The sequence below is a fragment of the Papio anubis genome, chromosome 4, assembly GCF_008728515.1.
Source record: "Papio anubis isolate 15944 chromosome 4, Panubis1.0, whole genome shotgun sequence".
NCBI lineage: Eukaryota > Metazoa > Chordata > Mammalia > Primates > Cercopithecidae > Papio > Papio anubis.
In genome coordinates, this window is record NC_044979.1 from 139,921,548 (window position 1) to 139,938,282 (window position 16,735).

Below are 16,735 nucleotides of genomic sequence, written 5' to 3' on the forward strand. Positions count from 1 at the left end.
AGACGGAGTCTCGCTCTGTCACCCAGGCTGGAGTGCAGTGGCGCAATGTTGGCTCACTGCGACCTCTGCCTCCCGGGTTCAAGCGACTCTCCCACCTCAGCCTCCCAAGTAGCTTGGACTACAGGCACCTGCCATCATGCCCAGCTAATTGTATCTTTAGTGGAGACAGTGTTTTGCCATTTTGGCCAGGCTGGTCTCGAACTCCTGACCTCAGGTGATCCGACCGCCTCAGCCTTCCAAAGTGCTGGGATTACAGGCATGAGTCACTGTGCCTGACCCCAAATCCAAATTTTCTAAAAGCGAAATCAGCAGGAACAGTTTTCTCCATCTGTAAGTATTCAATAACCAACACATCATTTGTTATAACAGTCCTGAGGCATTACAAGATGTTATAAGTTTATTCTGAATCTCTTCAATTGTGTTCAATGTGGCTTAATTCTTTACAAATTAAAATTCTTGAATATATGTTAAAAATTAAAGTCTTAATGTTTCTTCCTTAACTAGACTGGATACACATCAGTTTAACTATGCAAAAGGTAATGCTGGCATGGTTTACTGGGACCCTAAGTGTGGGGAAGGACTCTGGCTCCAGAGAACTGGCGAGCGTGGAACCTCCTGACACCTTCTGAGGACCTCCTGCCTGTCGTGTTGCTGTGGAGCTCTCACTCCTCAGGCATCCCGATGTTGAGTGACACAAACTCTATCACCGGAATCAATGCTGCTGCAACGACAAGACTTCTTCCTGGTGTTCAGATGCTAAAGTTTAAAACAACCACGACAACACGAGCGCACGTGGCAGTTACAGTGCTTCTCCCTCTCCAGTGTGGACTCGCTGATGTTTGGAAAGATTGGACTTGCTACAGAAGGTCTTTCCACAGTGATGACACCAGTAGGGCTTTTCCCCAGTGTGGATTCTGTGGTGTTTATTGAAGTTGGAGCTGTGGTTGAAGGCTTTCCCACACTCCTTACACTTATATGGCTTCTCTCCAGTGTGGAGTCTCTGGTGGGAGCTGAGGCCTGCGTGCTGACTGAAGCTCTTCCCACATTCGTTACACTGATAAGGCTTCTCCCCAGTGTGGATCCGATAGTGACGAATGAGGCTGCCTTTCCCACTGAAAGCCTTGCCACAATCTTTGCACTGATACGGCGCCTCCTCGGTGTGCATTCTCTGATGTTTAAGAAGGTCTGAGCTCTGCCCAAACGCTTTTCCACACTTACAGTCGTAGGGCCGGTCCACCAAGTGTGTTCTGTAGTGGAGGGTGAGGTTTGAGCTGTGGCTGAAAGCTTTCCCACACTTGGTGCACACGTAAGGTTTCTCCCCAGTGTGTGTTCTCCGGTGTTTGGTGAGATTTGAGCTATTACTAAAGGCTTTGCCACACTCAGCACATATATAACGTCTCTCTCCTGGGGTAGGTTTAGTAGGAACTGATTCTCTACCTTTCTTGGAGCCTGACTCTTGAAGAGGGGGTTTTGCTCCTTTTTCATTTTCAAGTTTTACGCACTGCCTCTCTAACCTGGCCTCAGGTTTATTGGCGATAATCACAGAAATTATATCCCCTTTGAGCCCATCTGCTTCAGAACCTTTCTGCTCATCTGCTGATTCCTCATGCTGGGTACTCAATCTGCAATCTGAAACAATAAGCAGATTAAGGATACTTCAGTTGTTTCTTGTTCTGAGGAAGAAACTGTTTACCAGAGAAATAGAACCATCAGGTGAGACTGACAGATACTGAAGGGTGACTAAATAGAGCTCATGATAGCACACAGATACAAGTAAATCAGCATCCAATCTAGTTTACAACGCTGCACTTCTTTGAGACGGAGTCTCGCTGTCAGCAGGCCGGAATGCAGGCGACCTCGGCTCACTGCAACCTCCAACTCCCTGATTCAAGCGATTCTCCTGCCTCAGCCTCCAGAGTAGCTGGAATTACAGGCACATGCCACCACACCCACTATTTTTTGTATTTTTTTTTTTAGTATAGATGGGGTTTCGACATGTTGGCCAGGATGGTCTTGATCTCCTGACCTTGTGATCCGCCCACCTCAGCCTCCCAAAGTGCTGGGATTACAGGCGTCAGCCACCAGGCCCGGCTTCCATACCACACTTTCACACAAGCCCCCACCTGAAGCATTAGGATGTAAAGAGAACATGGCTTTTTCTGCCAGAAAAACAACTTCACATACAGAAGGCAAAATGCAGGACATAGGAGAGTGGTAGCCGGGCACAGGAGCTTACGCCTGTAATCCCAGCACTTTGGGAGCTGAGGTGGGAAGATGGCTTGAATCTGGGAGTTCAAGACCAGCTGGGGCAACATAAGGAGACCCTATTTCCACAAAAAGTAAAAATAAAAAAATTAGGCAGGCATGGTGTGCCCCTGTGGTTCCAGCTACTTGGGATACTAAGGTGAGAAGATCACTTAAGCCTGGAAAGTCAAGGTTGCAGTGGGTCAAGGCGGCAGTGAGCCATGATTGTGCCAGCCTGGGCAACAGAGTGAGACCCTATCTTTTAAAAAATATTTATTTTATTTATTTATTTCTGTTGCCCAGGCTGGAGTGCAGTGGTGTTATGTTGGCTCACCGCAGCCTCCATGCCTGGGTTCAAGTGATTCTCCTGACTCAGCCTCCTGAATAGCTGGGACCAGAAGCACCTAGCACCAAAAATTAGCCCAGCTAATTTTTGTATTTTTAACAGAGATGGGGTTCACCATGTTGGCCAGGCTGGTGTCAAACTCCTGACATCAGGTGATCCACCTGCTGGATTACAGACGTGAGCCACCGCGCCCAGCTTTTTTTTTTTGTTTTGTTTTGTTTTGAGACGGAGTTTTGCTCCTGTTGTCCAGGCTGAGTGCAATGGTGCAATCTTGGCTCACCACAACCTCCACCTCCCAGGTTCAAGTGACTCTCCTGCCTCAGCCTCCTGAGTAGCTGGGAGTATAGGCATGTGCCACCACGCCTGGCTTATTTTGTATTTTTAGTAGAGACAGGGTTTCTCCATGTTCTAGACCATAGTCAGGCTGGTCTAGAACTCCTGACCTCAGGGGATCCACCCGCCTCGGCCTCCCAAAGTGCTGGAATTACAGGCATGAGCCACCACGCCCGGCCTTTTTTAATTAAAAAAAAAAAAAAAAAAAAAGAACAGCTGAGCCTCACGCAGATAAAAACAAGGGAGAATGATTGCTGCAGGGCCAGAGTTAAGGAAAATGACAAGGACAATTAAGGAAGAGGCTGAGTGGCAAACTCACAAAAACCCATGTTCCCACAGCAATTGAACATAAAAGCAATCAGGACGTTCTGACCATTTACAATCATTCCAGCCCCAGATCCGTATCAATCGGAACGAAAGATCTCCAGGAGCGCTTAACCTCATCATTTCACTCACACTGGCTACGTCTTGTAATTTAGTTATAAAATGACACTCACTGTTGAAACCAGATGGAACCAGTTTATCTTTTTAGAACGCCTCACCAGGCAGTCACACCTCTTCAAAGTTCACCTGGTCATCCACATCAGGGAAAAGGGGAGTAAGAGAAATTCCCTCTGAAAAATGGGCCCCCCTTGAGAACTGTTAGTCCTTGGAGGGTACGGAAGCCTGTCAGCAAGCTACCTTCCTCCAAAGCCCTTTCCCTTCCCTAGGAACTGCCCTGACAGCTTCTCTCTCTCTGCCCAGCTGTCTGTCTCCTTCCTTTGCTGACAGTGACTATCAGCTGCTTCCAGGCTCACTCTCTCCTCCCCATCTGCTGGGGGTCAGAGCTTCAGCAGCTAAAGTCCTTTTCACTCTCCATAATTAGCAATCGCTTGCCTACACGCAGACTTCTCTTCGAGTCACTGCACAACCATGGACTACATGTGTGGGAAAGAAGTAACTTCATAAAACTTTATTTTTGTTTTGTTTTGAGACAGGGTCTGGCTCTGTTGCCCAGGTGGGAGTACAGTGGCATGATCTTAGCTCACTGCAACCTCCACCTCCCAGGCTCAAATGATCCTCCTGCCTCAGCCTCCCAAGTAGCTGGGACCCCAGGCACTAGTCACCACACCTGGCTAATTTTTGTATTTTTTGTACAGATGGGGTTTTACCATGTTGCTCAGGCTGGCATCGAACTCCTGGCCTCAAGTGATCCATCTGCCTTGGCCTCCCAAAGTGCAGGGATTACAGGTGTGAGCCACCATGCCCAGCCAAAAGTTAACATTTTAAAAAACAGCTGAATGAGGCAAAAATTAAAAAAGAATTTACCAGGACTATTTATGTCATTGTCTTCCAGGCTGCACTGTTACTGCTGGGTAGTTTGCAATTAGTCTAATCAGCATTCCTTTGAGGTGGTAATCTGTCTTTTATGTCTTGGTTACTTTTGAGACGGGGTCTCACTCTGTCGCCCAGGCTGGAGTGCAGTGGCGCAATCTTGGGTCACTGCCTCCACCACAACCTCCACCTCCTGGGTTCAGGTGATTTTCCTGCCTCAGCCTCCCAAGTAGCTGGGACTACAGGCGTGCGCCAACACGCTCAACTAATTTTTGTATTTTTAGTAGGGATGTTTTTTTTTCTTTTTCTTTTCGATGGAGTCTTACTCTGTCGCACCAGGCTAGAGTGCAGTGACGCGATCTTGACTTACTGCAACCTCCGCCTCCCAGGTTCAAGCAATTCCCCCCGCCTCAGCCTCCAGAGTAGCTGGGACTACAGGCGCATGCCACCATGCCCAGCTGATATGGGGTTTCTCTATGTTGGCCAGGCTGGTCTCGAACTCCTGACCTCAGGTGATCCTCCTGCATCAGTCTCCGAAAGTGTTGGGATTACAGGTGTGAGCCACCATGTCCAGCCAGTCTGGGTTATTGGTTTTTTTTTTTTTTTTTTGAGATGGAGCCTCGCTCTGTCACCAGGCTGGAGTGCAATGGCACGATCTCGGCTCACTGCAACCTCCGCCTCCTGGCTTCAAGTGATTCTCCTGCCTCAGCCTCCCGAGTAGCTGGGACTACAGGTGCATGCCACCATGACCAGCTAATTTTTGTATTTTTAGTAGAGACGGGGTTTCACCATGTTGGCCAGGATGATCTTGATCTCCTGACCTCGTGAACCGCCCACCTCGGCCTCCCAAAGTGTTGGGATTACAGGCGTGAGCCACTGCGCCCAGCCTACTTTTAAGACATTCTATAAATTTAGACATTCTGCAGTTTTACTCATTATCTATATTTTATTTATCTTACTTGGGATTGTTTCCTGAATCTTAGGATTTATATATTTCATCACTCTGGACAACTTAGCATTTTCTCTTGGTCACTAGTCTCTCTCCCTGACTCTTTTTTTTTTTTTTTTTTTTTTGAGACAGGGTCTAGCTCTGTTGCCCAGGCTGGAATGCAGTGGCATGATCTCCGCTCACTGCAACCTCTGCCTCCCAGGTTTAAGTGATTCTCATGTCTCAGCCTCCTGAATAGCTGGGATTCCAGGCAAGTGCCACCATGCCCAGTCAATTTTTTTATTTTTAGTAGAGGCAGGGTTTCACTATGTTGGCCAGTCTGGTCTTGAACTCCTGGCCCCAAGAGATCTGCCAGCCTAGGCCTTCCAAAGTGCTGGGATGACTGGTGTGAGCCACCATGTCTGTCCCCTCCAACTCTGTCCTCCTCCTCTGGAACAGCTATTAAACATACGCTGGACATCCTCATCTGATCCCATACTGATGTCCAATGCCTGCCACCTTCATCTTTCTGAGCAGTATTTCAGATGACTTCCTCACATCTACCTCTGTTTGCTAATCATGTCCTTGATTATTTAAAACAGCCACTGCATTCTTAATTTCAATGACTACAGTTTTCACTTTTAGAAATTCTATTTTGTTTTTATCAAAGGTGCCTGTTTGTGTTTTTATTAACAATTTCTTGGTTGGGCGCGGTAGCTCATGCCTGTAATCCCAGCACTTTGGGAGACCGAGAAGGGCGGATCATGAGGTCAGGAGTTCGAGACCAGTCTGGCCAATGTGAAACCCATCTCTACTAAAAATACAAAAATTCGCTGAGCATGGTGGCGGGCGCCTGTAATCCCAGCTACTCAGGAGGCTGAGGCAGGAGAATCACTTGAAACCAGAAGGTGGAGGTTGCAGTGGGCCAAGATGGCGCCACCGTATTCCAGCCTGGGCAACAAGAGCGAAACTCTGTTTAAAAAAAAAAAAAAAAAGACTGGGCGCGGTGGCTCAAGCCTGTAATCCCAGCACTTTGGGAGGCCGAGACAGGTGGATCACAAGGTCAGGAGATCGAGACCATACTGGCTAACACACTGAAAACCCGGCTCTCTACTTTAAAAATACAAAAAGTGGTAGCTGGACAGGTGGCAGGGGGGCCCGTAGTCCCAGCTACTGGGAGGCTGAGGCAGAAGAATGGCAGAACCTGGCAGAAGTGGAGCTTGCAGTGAGCTTGGAGATCCGCCATCAGACTCCAGCCCAAGCATGACAGAGCTGGAGACTGGCCTGGGGTGCAAGAGCTTGGGCACTGCGGTGGCATCGGCTCAGGCCCAGCTACCTCGGGGGCTTTAGAGGCAGAACTCTTTGAACTGTGGAGGCAGAGGTTGCACTGAGCTGAGATTGCATCACTGCACTCCAGCCTGGAGACAGAGGCAGACTCCATCTCAAAAAAAAAAAATAAAGACTTTATGCTTTCTAAAGCTTTCAGAGTCAACTTCCTTTTCCTTAGGAGGGCCCAGCAGCTTTGTCTTCTGTCCCATCTGGGTACTAAAACCCAAGCCTGTTCCTGGCTCTGATAATCCTTCCACTCCACCCTCTTCTTTGTGTAATACTGCCAAGGGGCTACACCAAGAGATATGGAAAATAAAACTGACCAGATAGGTCTCTGGCTATTTTTATCTCTAATTACTGTGGCAACTCTGGGGAGACCCCAATTGCCTGGAGAGGTCTACTGTGTTTACCATAAACTGTGAAGAATTTAGTTAAGAGTTTAATTTTTTACTTTTCCTAGAAAATGTGATTTTTAACTCGGCTCAAAACTCTATTTCCACGAGGGAGTTTCACGTTTCAGACACAGCAAGCACGGAGGGAGATTTCTGAGGGCCATGGACTCTTGTCATGAAATCACACCACACACATAAATAGTGGCCTACACCACCAACACGTAAGCGAAGTCCTGGTTTGAAACTATTAGGATTTGGAATAACATGCCATATTTTTGCAAACATATAATTAAACATTAACTCTGTTTCAAAAATTTAGTTCTAATCCTTCAGGTAAATGAAGGTACTTAAGAGTAGAAACCATAAAATAACAAAATAACATAGGGCCAGCCTGGGCAACATAGTGAGACCCTGTCTCTACAAAAAAAAAAAATAAAGTTAGCCAGACACGGTGGTCCCAGCTACTTGGGAGGCTGAGGCGGGAGGATCACTCGAGCCCCAGAGATTGAGGCTGCCGTCCAGCCTGGGTGACAGATGGAATCCCTGTCTCAGAAAAACACACAAAAACACCCCGACAGGGGATGACCATTTATGGCCTGAGATTATTCTATAAACCATAATATATGGAGATTTGAGCTCAGGAGTAGTCACCTAATGTATCTTTGACGTGTGAAAAACGCCCCATCTCTTTCCATAGCTTCAGAAAGGAAGCTGCCAATTATTTTCCATTTGCCCTTCCCAGATCCATTCTCTGCCCCCGCCTGTGCCCCAGTAAGCTGACCCTAAGGGCCACACTGTCTTGTCTTTCCTGCCCTCTGGCTGCCAACTGGGTTTGCCATTGGGGAACAAAAGCAGGAGATTTAAGGGCAGGAGGAGGGTGCAGTTGGGGTATTTATTCCGTTTTCTCCTCACCCCACGGCAGGGCCTGCAGCCACAACTTCTATCGAGTGACCCCCTCCTCCAAGACTATAGGTCTTACCTGGTTCTGGTAACAGGGCCCCGCCTCTGCCCGTCCCTTTAGGCTCACAGGGAGTAACAGCTTTTCACTGTTGTCGGGTGCAACACTATTCCTTACTGGTTCATTCGAACTGTCTACACCTCTGTTAACAGTTTCTTTATTAAACTCACTTCAATCGACCCTTTAAAAAAAAATTATTTGTAATACCGAAACTTCAAAGAGAAACTGATCCTTTAAGAGTGACCTATCCCCATGCTAGGGCCCAGGCGAAGACAGGCTTACTTGGGGGAGGAAAGGGGACTATGTCCACCCAGTCAGCCCAACCAATCAAGTCAATCTATGAAATCACCTCACAACAAAGAATTACAAATTATTCTGCTTCTCCAACCACAGAGGCCCGGGGCACTGAACAGGAGTCTAACGGCTGGTCCTCACCTCGGGTCTTTCTCGGATCTTGAGTGAACTCCTGCTCCTCACCAGTCTCTTGGATGTATAGGGGCCCCCACGACTCGTATTTGTGACTGGTCTCCAAGGGCTGTGGCTGCACGCTGCTCAGGGATTCCTTTGCGGTTCCCGAGGAGGATATCTTCTCCCATACCGGCTTCTGTTCATTTGGAGGAGTTGAGACCTAAAGACAATTAGGAATGGCTGGGTTTGTGCATGGCTCACTTTAAGAACAAGAATGAAAATCCCAGGAGAGCTATACAGAACCTCTAGGAAAGAGAAAAGGAAAACACCCATCCTATTCCATTCCCAAGGCTAAAAGTTAGTTTTGGAAGACAGAGAAATATAGGAGGAAACAAGGTCTAATTCAGTAGAAATTTCCATTCAGCGAAGCTTACTGTATGGACAAACCCTTGTTCCTGCCTAGAATGTTTGGCTCCCAATCTCCTAGAATAACAAAGGTCTTCCCGCCTACCTGGTGTCCTGGCTCATCCAGTTCCCGCTCCAGATCTTCGAGGAGAGTGACAGCCTCTTCAGCGCTCTCCGGGCAGTGTTCCTGCACCCATGCCTGGAGCTCCTGGGGCAGGATGGTCAGGAACTGCTCCAGCACCAGTAGCTCCAGAATCTGCTCCTTGGTGTGGATCTCGGGCCTCAGCCACTCACAGCAGAGCACCCGGAGCTGGCTCAGGGCCTCTCGGGGCCCGGGGGTGTCATGGTACCCAAACTGCCTGAACCGCTGGCGGAACATCTCCAGGCTAGGAAGGCACTTGCCTTTCTCTTCTTTCTCCTCGACTTTTACCATCAGAGGCCCCACCTGCTCCTGTGGAGGCCTAGGGCCCAGAACTGGGGCCATGCCTAGTACCTTGGTCATCATATAAACTCCAGAAACAGCCTCACTAAAGATGGGACTCTGTGGGGCAGGAATATTGGTTCCTTTGGGTTTCCAGTTCTTTAGGGTCACACGTTAAACCTAAGAAAATATAGTTACCATAAAATAATCAAACTGAAGTGTTTTTGGGTCTTTACAGCCATACCTTTAGCACAATAAATTGTGGAAATTATGTCCACCATAAAACTACCATATAAAAACAACTGCTCAAAATCTTTCTGGAATGAGCTGGGTACAGTGGCTCATGCCTATAATTCTAGCACTCTGGGAGGCCGAGGCGGGTGGATCACCTGAGGTCAGGTGTTTGAGACCAGCCTGGCCAACATGGTGAACCCTGTCTCTACTAAAAATACAAAATTAGCCAGGCGTGGTGGTGGACGCCTGTAATCCCAGCTACTTGGGAGGCTGAGACAGGAGAATTGCTTGAACCCTGGAGGCGGAGTTTGCAGTGAGCAGAGATCGTGCCACTGCATTCCAGCCTGGGCAACAGAGTGAGATTCCATCTCTAAAAAAAAAAAGTCTTTCTGCAATCGGTTCAGGATATCCTACTTTGATTTCAGTGGTCTCCACTCTCCTAAAAAGTGCAACGTGGCACAATTTTAAAATTAACTTTGCTCCAAAACTAGTTCAGAACTTCACCATTATAGATATTATAGTTTCTGGGATTTTATCAAGCTATCTACTGGCTAGATGCCATCTGTTTAAACCTAAGACATTCAGCTTGAGCAATGAAAATTCACTAGTCAAGGCCAGGTACGGTGGCTCACCCCTGTAATCCCAGCACTTCCGGAGGCTGAGGCAGGGGGATCATGAAGTCAAGAGATCGACACCATCTGGGCTAACATGGTGAAACCCCATCTCTACTAAAAATACAAAAAATTAGCCAGGCGTGGTGGTGAGCGCCTGTAGTCCCAGCTACTCGGGAGGCTGAGGCAAGAGAATGCGTGAACCCTGGAAGCGGAGCTTGCAGTGAGCGGAGATTGTGCCACTGCACTCTAGCCTGGGCAACAAGAGTGAAACTCCGTCTCAAAAAAAAAAAGGAAAACTCACTAGTCAAATGACTGGGCCTGTCAGTATGACCTGGGTCATGCTCGAAGGGTGTAATTAACTAGTACATTAAAAATAACTGAGGTCGGGCGCAGTGGCTCATGCCTGTAATCTCAGCACTCTGGGAGTCCGAGGCGGGCCTGGACTCGAGACCACCCTGGCCAACATGGTGAAATCCTGTCTCTACTAAATACAAAAATTGGCCAGGCATGGTGGCACACACCTGTAATCCCAGCTATTTGGGAGGCTGAGGTATGAGAATTGCTTGAACATGAGAGGCAGAGGTTGCAATGAGCCGAGATCTTGCCACTGCACTCCAGCCTGGGTGACAGAGCAAGACTCTGTCTCAAAAAATAAAAACAAAACAAACCGAGTGCCAGGTGCAGTGGCTCACATCTGTAATCCCAGAACTTTGAGAGGCTGAGGCGGGTGGATCACTTGAGGTCAGGAGTTTGAGACCAGCCTGGCCAACACGGTGAAACCCCGTCTCCACAAAAAATACAAAGATTAGCCAGGTGTGGTGGCACGAACCTGTGGTCCCAGCTACTCAGGAGGCTGAGGTGGGAGGATCACTTAAGCTCAGGAGGTTGAGGCTGCAGTGACCTGCAGCTGTGACTGCACTATTGAACTCCAGCCTGGGTGACAGAGCAAGACTCTGCCTCAAAAAACAAAAACAAAATCAAAGAACAAAAAAACAAAACAAACAAACCACCCCAAAACAACCAATTATGCTAATTTCAAACACATGACAATCTCCATGGATCTGGCTTGACAGCACTTTAAAAATATTAAAAGTCGGCTGAGGCCAGGCGCGGTGGCTCACGCCTGTAATGCCAGCACTTTGGGAGGCCAAGGCGGGCGGATCACGAAGTCAGGAGATCGAGACCATCCTGGCGAACACGGCGAAACTCTGTCTCTACTGAAATACAAAAAAATTAGCCGGGCGTGGTGGCGCGCGCCTGTAGTCCCAGCTTCTAGGGAGGCTGAGGCAGGAGAATGGCATTAACCCAGGTGGCAGCGGAGCTTGCAGTGAGCGGAGATCGCGCCACTGCACTCCAGCCTGGGTGACAGAGCGAGACTCCGTCTCAAAAAAAAAAAAAAAAAGCCCAGCACGGTGGCTCACGCCTATAATCCCAGCACTTTGGGAGGCTGAGGCAGGTGGATCACGAGGTCAGGAGATCGAGACCATCCTGGCTAACACGGATGTGTTAACTTTAGTGCTAACATTCTGTAAAGACGGTTCATATTTATGAAATTAAGGCTTTGATTAGTCTTTAAAAAATTAAAATAAAAAAAACCATTGTTGGTGGAGTATTTAGCAGTGGAATTAAGACATCAGGAAGCAACCCAAAGCATGAAAAGGGAAACTGTAAGGCACGGAAAAAAATGCATCAGAATTATTTCCCAAAATGTGTTCAAAAGCACTATAACTAAGGCCGGGCGTGGTGACTCACGCCTGTAATCCCAGCACTTTGGAAGGCCGAGGCGGGTGGCTCACCTGAAGTCAGGAGTTCAAGACCAACCTGACCAACATGGTGAAACCCCGTCTCTACTAAAAATACAAAAATTAGCTGGGCGCAGTGGCGGGCGCCTGTGATCCCAGCTACTCGGGAGGCTGAGACATGAGAATAGTGTGAACCCCGGAGGCAGAGGTTGCAGTGAGCTGAGATGGCGCCACTGCACTCCAGCCTGGGCAACAGAGTGAGACTCCGTCTCAAAAACAAAACAAAACAAAACAAAAAACAACAACAAAAGTATTATAACCAATAACTTGAATAAAGGATTCTTTGGTCAAATAAGTCTGTATGTAGCCAGCATATACCACTGGAGTGCCCAAATTTAGAAATACTTAAAAATTGAGCCATGGGAGGTGCAACGCCATCTCACCTCCTAAAACAAAGGCCCGAGCACCAAAGGCTAAAATAAACAAGAAATAATGAGGTAGCTGCGCTGGAGAGCATTCTTTAGAATATTTAAAAGGAGTGGCCAGGTGTGGTGGCTAACGGCCTTAATCCCAGCACTTCCGGAGACCAAGGCAAGCAGATCACTTGAGGCCAGGAGTTGAGACTAGCCTGGCCAACATGGTGAACTGGGGCCATGCATAGTACCTTGGTCATCACATAAACTCCAGAAACAGCCTTACTAAAGATGGGACTCTGTGGGGTAGGAATATTGGTTCCTTTCGGTTTCTGGTTCCTTAGGGCCACATGTTAAACCTAAGAAAATATAGTTACCAGGCCGGGCGCGGTGGCTCACGCCTGTAATCCCAGCACTTTGGGAGGCCGAGGCAGGCAGATCACCTGAGGTCGGCAGTTCAAGACCAGCCTGACCAACGTGGAGAAACCCCGTCTCTCCTAAAAATACAAAATTAGCCAGGCATGGTGGTTCATGCCTGTAATCTCAGCTAATTGGCAGGCTGACGCAGGAGATTCGCTTGAACCTGGGAGGCGGAGGTTGCTGTGAGCCGAGATCGCATCATTGCATTTCAGCCTGGGCAACAAGAGTGAAACTCCGTCTCAAAAAAAAGAAAAAAAGAAGAAAATACAGTTACTATAAAATTACAAGTTACTGTCTCTACTAAAAATACAAAAATTAGTTGGGAGTGGTGGTGGGCACCTGTAATCCCAGCTACTTGGGAGGCTGAGGCAGGGAATCACTTTAACCTGGGAGGTGGAGGTTGTAGTGAGCCAAGATCGTGTCACTACACTCCAAACTGGGCAACAGAGGAGATCTCCTCAGTGGTAGATTAACTTTACATAACTGTTAGAAAATTTCATACTCTATCCAGAGGAGGGCACCCTAAGACCAGGAAAGAAACCGGTGTTTGGGCTGTTCAGCTTCTGTGATCTGGCCTGTGAAACATGGCAAGTCAGCAGGGAGTCATGCAGCACCTGCTGGCATCACACAGGGAGCGTCATGTGGTAACGTAGCATTCATGTGGGATACACTCTGAAAACTCGGTGAATCCAAATTCACAGATGCCACTGGATCACATGACTGCCTCTGCAAATTACAGAAAAAAAAGTTTCCTTGGACATTGCTGCTGGGCAGTTGGCTGGGTAAGCTCATTAGCTAAGCGATCTATTCTAGGCTCATCAATTTTGTGGTTTTATTTTTTTTTTGAGATGGAGTCTTGCTCCGTCACCCAGGCTGGAGTGCAGTGGCATGATCTCAGCTCACTGCAACCTCTGCCTCCCGAGTTCAAGCGATTCTCATGCCTCAGCCTGCTGAGTAACTGGGATTACAGGTGCGTGCCACCACGCCCGGCTAATTTTTGTATTTTTAGTAGAGATGGGGTTTCACCATGTTCACCAGGCTGGTCTTGAACTCCTGACCTCAAGTGATCTGCCCACCTCAGTCTCCCAAAGTGCTGGGATTACACGTGTGAGCTACCACACCCAGTGGCACATCAGTTTTGCGGTGCACACAACTCAAATGCACAACGCATAAAGACTACAAATGAGTAGAGAGCCAGGTGCCCTTCCTCCTTCCTGCACTCTCTCCTTGGTGATTTCACTAGTTGCATGGTTGTAATTACCAATTATATACTCACAACTGCCCAAACTGTACCTCCAACTTAGATATCCCTTCTGACCTCCAGACTCATACAACCAACTATCCACTTGCCATTACCATCTGGATGTCCAGTAAGACATCTCAAGCTTAACATGTCCAAAACCGAATTCCCATCTCTCCCTCAAAAGCTGCTCATCTCAGATAATGGCAACTCTCATTGTTCTTTTTACTCAGACCGAAAAACCTGGGGTCATCCCTTGACTCCTTTCACATTTTTTAAAAATTTAAAATATTTCTTTTTTAGAGACAGTGTCTTGGTCTGTTGCCTAGACTGGAGTGCAGTGGTGCAAACACAGCTCATGGACGTCTCGAACTCCTGGTCTCAAGCCATCTTCCTGCCTTGGTCTCCCAAAGTTCTGGGTTTACAGGTGTGAACCACTTCACTGGGTCTTTATTTTATTGTTTTTAAATTACAGAGGCAGGGTCTTGCTTTGTTGCCCAGGTTGGAGTGTAGTGGTGCCATGATAGCTCACTGCAGCCTTGAACACCTGGCCTCAAGCAATCCTCTCGCCTCAGCCTCCGAAGTAGCCAGGACTACAGGTGTGTGTCACCACATCCGGCTAATTAAAAATATTTATTTATTTATTTGTAGAAATGAAGTCTTGCTTTGTTGCCCAGGCTGAGGTATAACTTGAGCTCAAGAGTTCGGGGCTGCAGGGTTGTGACACTGTGCTCCAGCCTGGGTGACAAAGGAATACCTTGTCTCTTAAAAAATAAAGCATGAGGCTAGAAATCAGACGCTTCATTACTAACTCACATTGTCTACAATCACAGTGACTTTTTAAAAGCTATCTAGACTGTTTATCTCAAGAAGCCCATCAAGCAAAATTTCATGGTCTATCATAAACAGAAGGCCCTTGTTCTGTGTCCATTTTCCCTCCTCCTTTACACCAATCTCCCAAAGCTTATATGCCCTTATGAAAGGGCCCCAAGTCCATTCTGTAACAAGATGAGGCGTTAAAAAAAAATCAAATTACCATAGATTCTAAAAGCAGAACAGCACTTACAACTTGTGCTAAAATGTTTCACACTCAGCCCGTACCTGAAAATCCCTAGGCGGCCGGGCACGGTGGCTCATGCCTGTAATCCCAGCACTTTGGGAGGCTGAGGCGGGTGGATCACGAGGTCAGGAGATCGAGACCATCCTGGCTAACATGGTGAAACCCCGTCTCTACTAAAAAATACAAAAAATTAGCCGGGCGTTGTGGCAGGGGCCTGTAGTCCCAGCTACTTGGGAGGCTGAGGGATGAGGGAGGAGAACGGCGTGAACCCGGGAGGCGGAGCTTGCAGTGAGCAGAGATGGCGCCACTGCACTCCAGCCTGGGAGACAGAGCGAGGCTCCATCTCAAAAAAAAAAAAAACAAAACCAAAAACAAAGAAAATCCCTAGGCAGGCAAATTAGATAATTCTTGAGCCACAGAATTCCACTAATTGTTACAAGTTCTTCTTCTTTTTTTTTTTTGAGACGGAGTTTCACTCTTGTTGCCCAGGCTGGAGCTCAATGGCGCGATCTCGGCTCACCGCAACCTCTGCCTCCCAGGTTCAAGCGATTCTCCTGCCTCAGCCTCCCTAATAGCTGGGATTACAGGCATGTGCCACCACGCCCGGCTAATTATGTATTTTTGGTAGACGGGGTTTCTCCATGTTGGTCAGGCTGGTCTCGAACTCCCGACCTCAGGTGATCCGCCTGCCTCAGCCTCCCAAAGTGCTGGGATTACAGGCATGAGTCACCGTGCCCGGCCACACGAGTTCTTCTTTAACCTGAATCATATTCTGCATCATTTCAAAAATCCTAGGTTGGTCCAAAACCAATACTCACTTTCTCCATAGCAGCCTTCCAATACTTGAAAACAACTGTCTTGCCTCTTAACTCTTTTCCTTGCCACAGCTCAACTGTTCCTTAGATTTCGTGGGTTTCCAAGTACCTCACCCACCAAATCAACTTTCCTTTTTTTTTGGGGGGGGGGGGACCAAGTGTCGCTCTGTCGCCCAGGCCGGAGTGCAGTGGCATGATCTCGGCTCACTGCAACCTCCGCCTACTGGGTTCAAACGATTCTCCTGCCTTAGCCTCCTGAGTAGCTGGAATTACAGGTGCGCGCCACCACACACAGCCAATTTTTGTATTTTTAGTGGGGACGGGGTTTGGCCAGGCTGGTCTCGAACTCCTGACCTCAAGTGATCCGCCAGCCTCGGCCTCCCAAAGTGCTGGGATTACAGGCGTGAGCCACCGCGCCCGGCCCAAATCAACTTTGTGTTGATACTCTTATTTATACATGGTTCTTTAAGAATGTTTTTCTAAATCTGAGCAGATCCGTATTCTGTGTGTGCGTTCTAGCCCGAACAAAGCCCGAGGGGACTATTTCTTCCCTTGGACTGGATTCTACCCAAGACTTCTAATGACGCTCGGCTTCCCACAGGTTTCCAACCCCTTGGGCGTATTCCCATCAATGAGCCTTGCGTTCCGACCTCCAGTGCACAGAAAGGGAAAAAAGGCAGCCACGGTCAGACTGATAGACTGCTTGGCTTGGGGAGCGCACAAAAAAACTATTCTGGAACGCGAAAGAACTTCCAGAACATCTGTTCTTCCAGCTTTCATTTGTTAAAGCCCCAAGTGGAAGAAAGGCTTTCCAGGGAGCCAGCGCCTCCACCAGCTGGGGCTGGGCGGGGACGGGGAGCTCCTCCCCACAGCTCTGCTAGGACCGGTCTAGGTGAGGTCCTCGGAAGCCACAGCTGCTAAATCCACTTCTCCCTCCCCAAACCACTCAGCCAACGCTCCCTTTCTTGTCCGCCTAGCTACCCCGCGACCAGCAGGCTCACCATGAATCAGAGCCGCTCCGGACACCGGGAAACCGCACCGCACACCTCCGGACCGCGCAGCCGGAAGTGCGTCATAGCCCCTCCCCACGGAAAAGTCGTGCGGGGCCGTAGCGGTCCC

The 16,735-nt window shown here is 48.3% G+C and overlaps 1 protein-coding gene across 1 annotated transcript; it reads right to left on the reverse strand.

Moving 5' to 3' along the window:
- Nucleotides 1-379: 379 nt before the first annotated feature.
- On the reverse strand, nt 380-16,708 carry ZSCAN21 (zinc finger and SCAN domain containing 21). Its single transcript, XM_017956211.3, has 4 exons — nt 16,618-16,708; nt 8,764-9,258; nt 8,280-8,472; nt 380-1,629 (listed from the first exon to the last, which is right to left on the reverse strand). Exons 2-4 carry the CDS (start codon nt 9,160-9,162, stop codon nt 800-802), a joined length of 1,422 nt encoding a protein of 473 aa, XP_017811700.1. The 5' UTR covers nt 9,163-9,258; nt 16,618-16,708; the 3' UTR covers nt 380-799.
- Between the last annotated feature and the right edge of the window lie 27 nt (nt 16,709-16,735).

Bases quoted from the DNA above. Each gene is read 5' to 3' on its own strand.
- ZSCAN21 (XM_017956211.3), bottom strand. From the start codon at position 9,162: ATGATGACCAAGGTACTAGGCATGGCCCCAGTTCTGGGCCCTAGGCCT. The intron at 8,473-8,763 runs GTAGGCGGGAAG...AATTGTCTTTAG, and splicing joins TGGATGAGCCAGGACACCAG to GTCTCAACTCCTCCAAATGA. The intron at 1,630-8,279 runs GTGAGGACCAGC...TTATTGTTTCAG, and splicing joins AGATCCGAGAAAGACCCGAG to ATTGCAGATTGAGTACCCAG.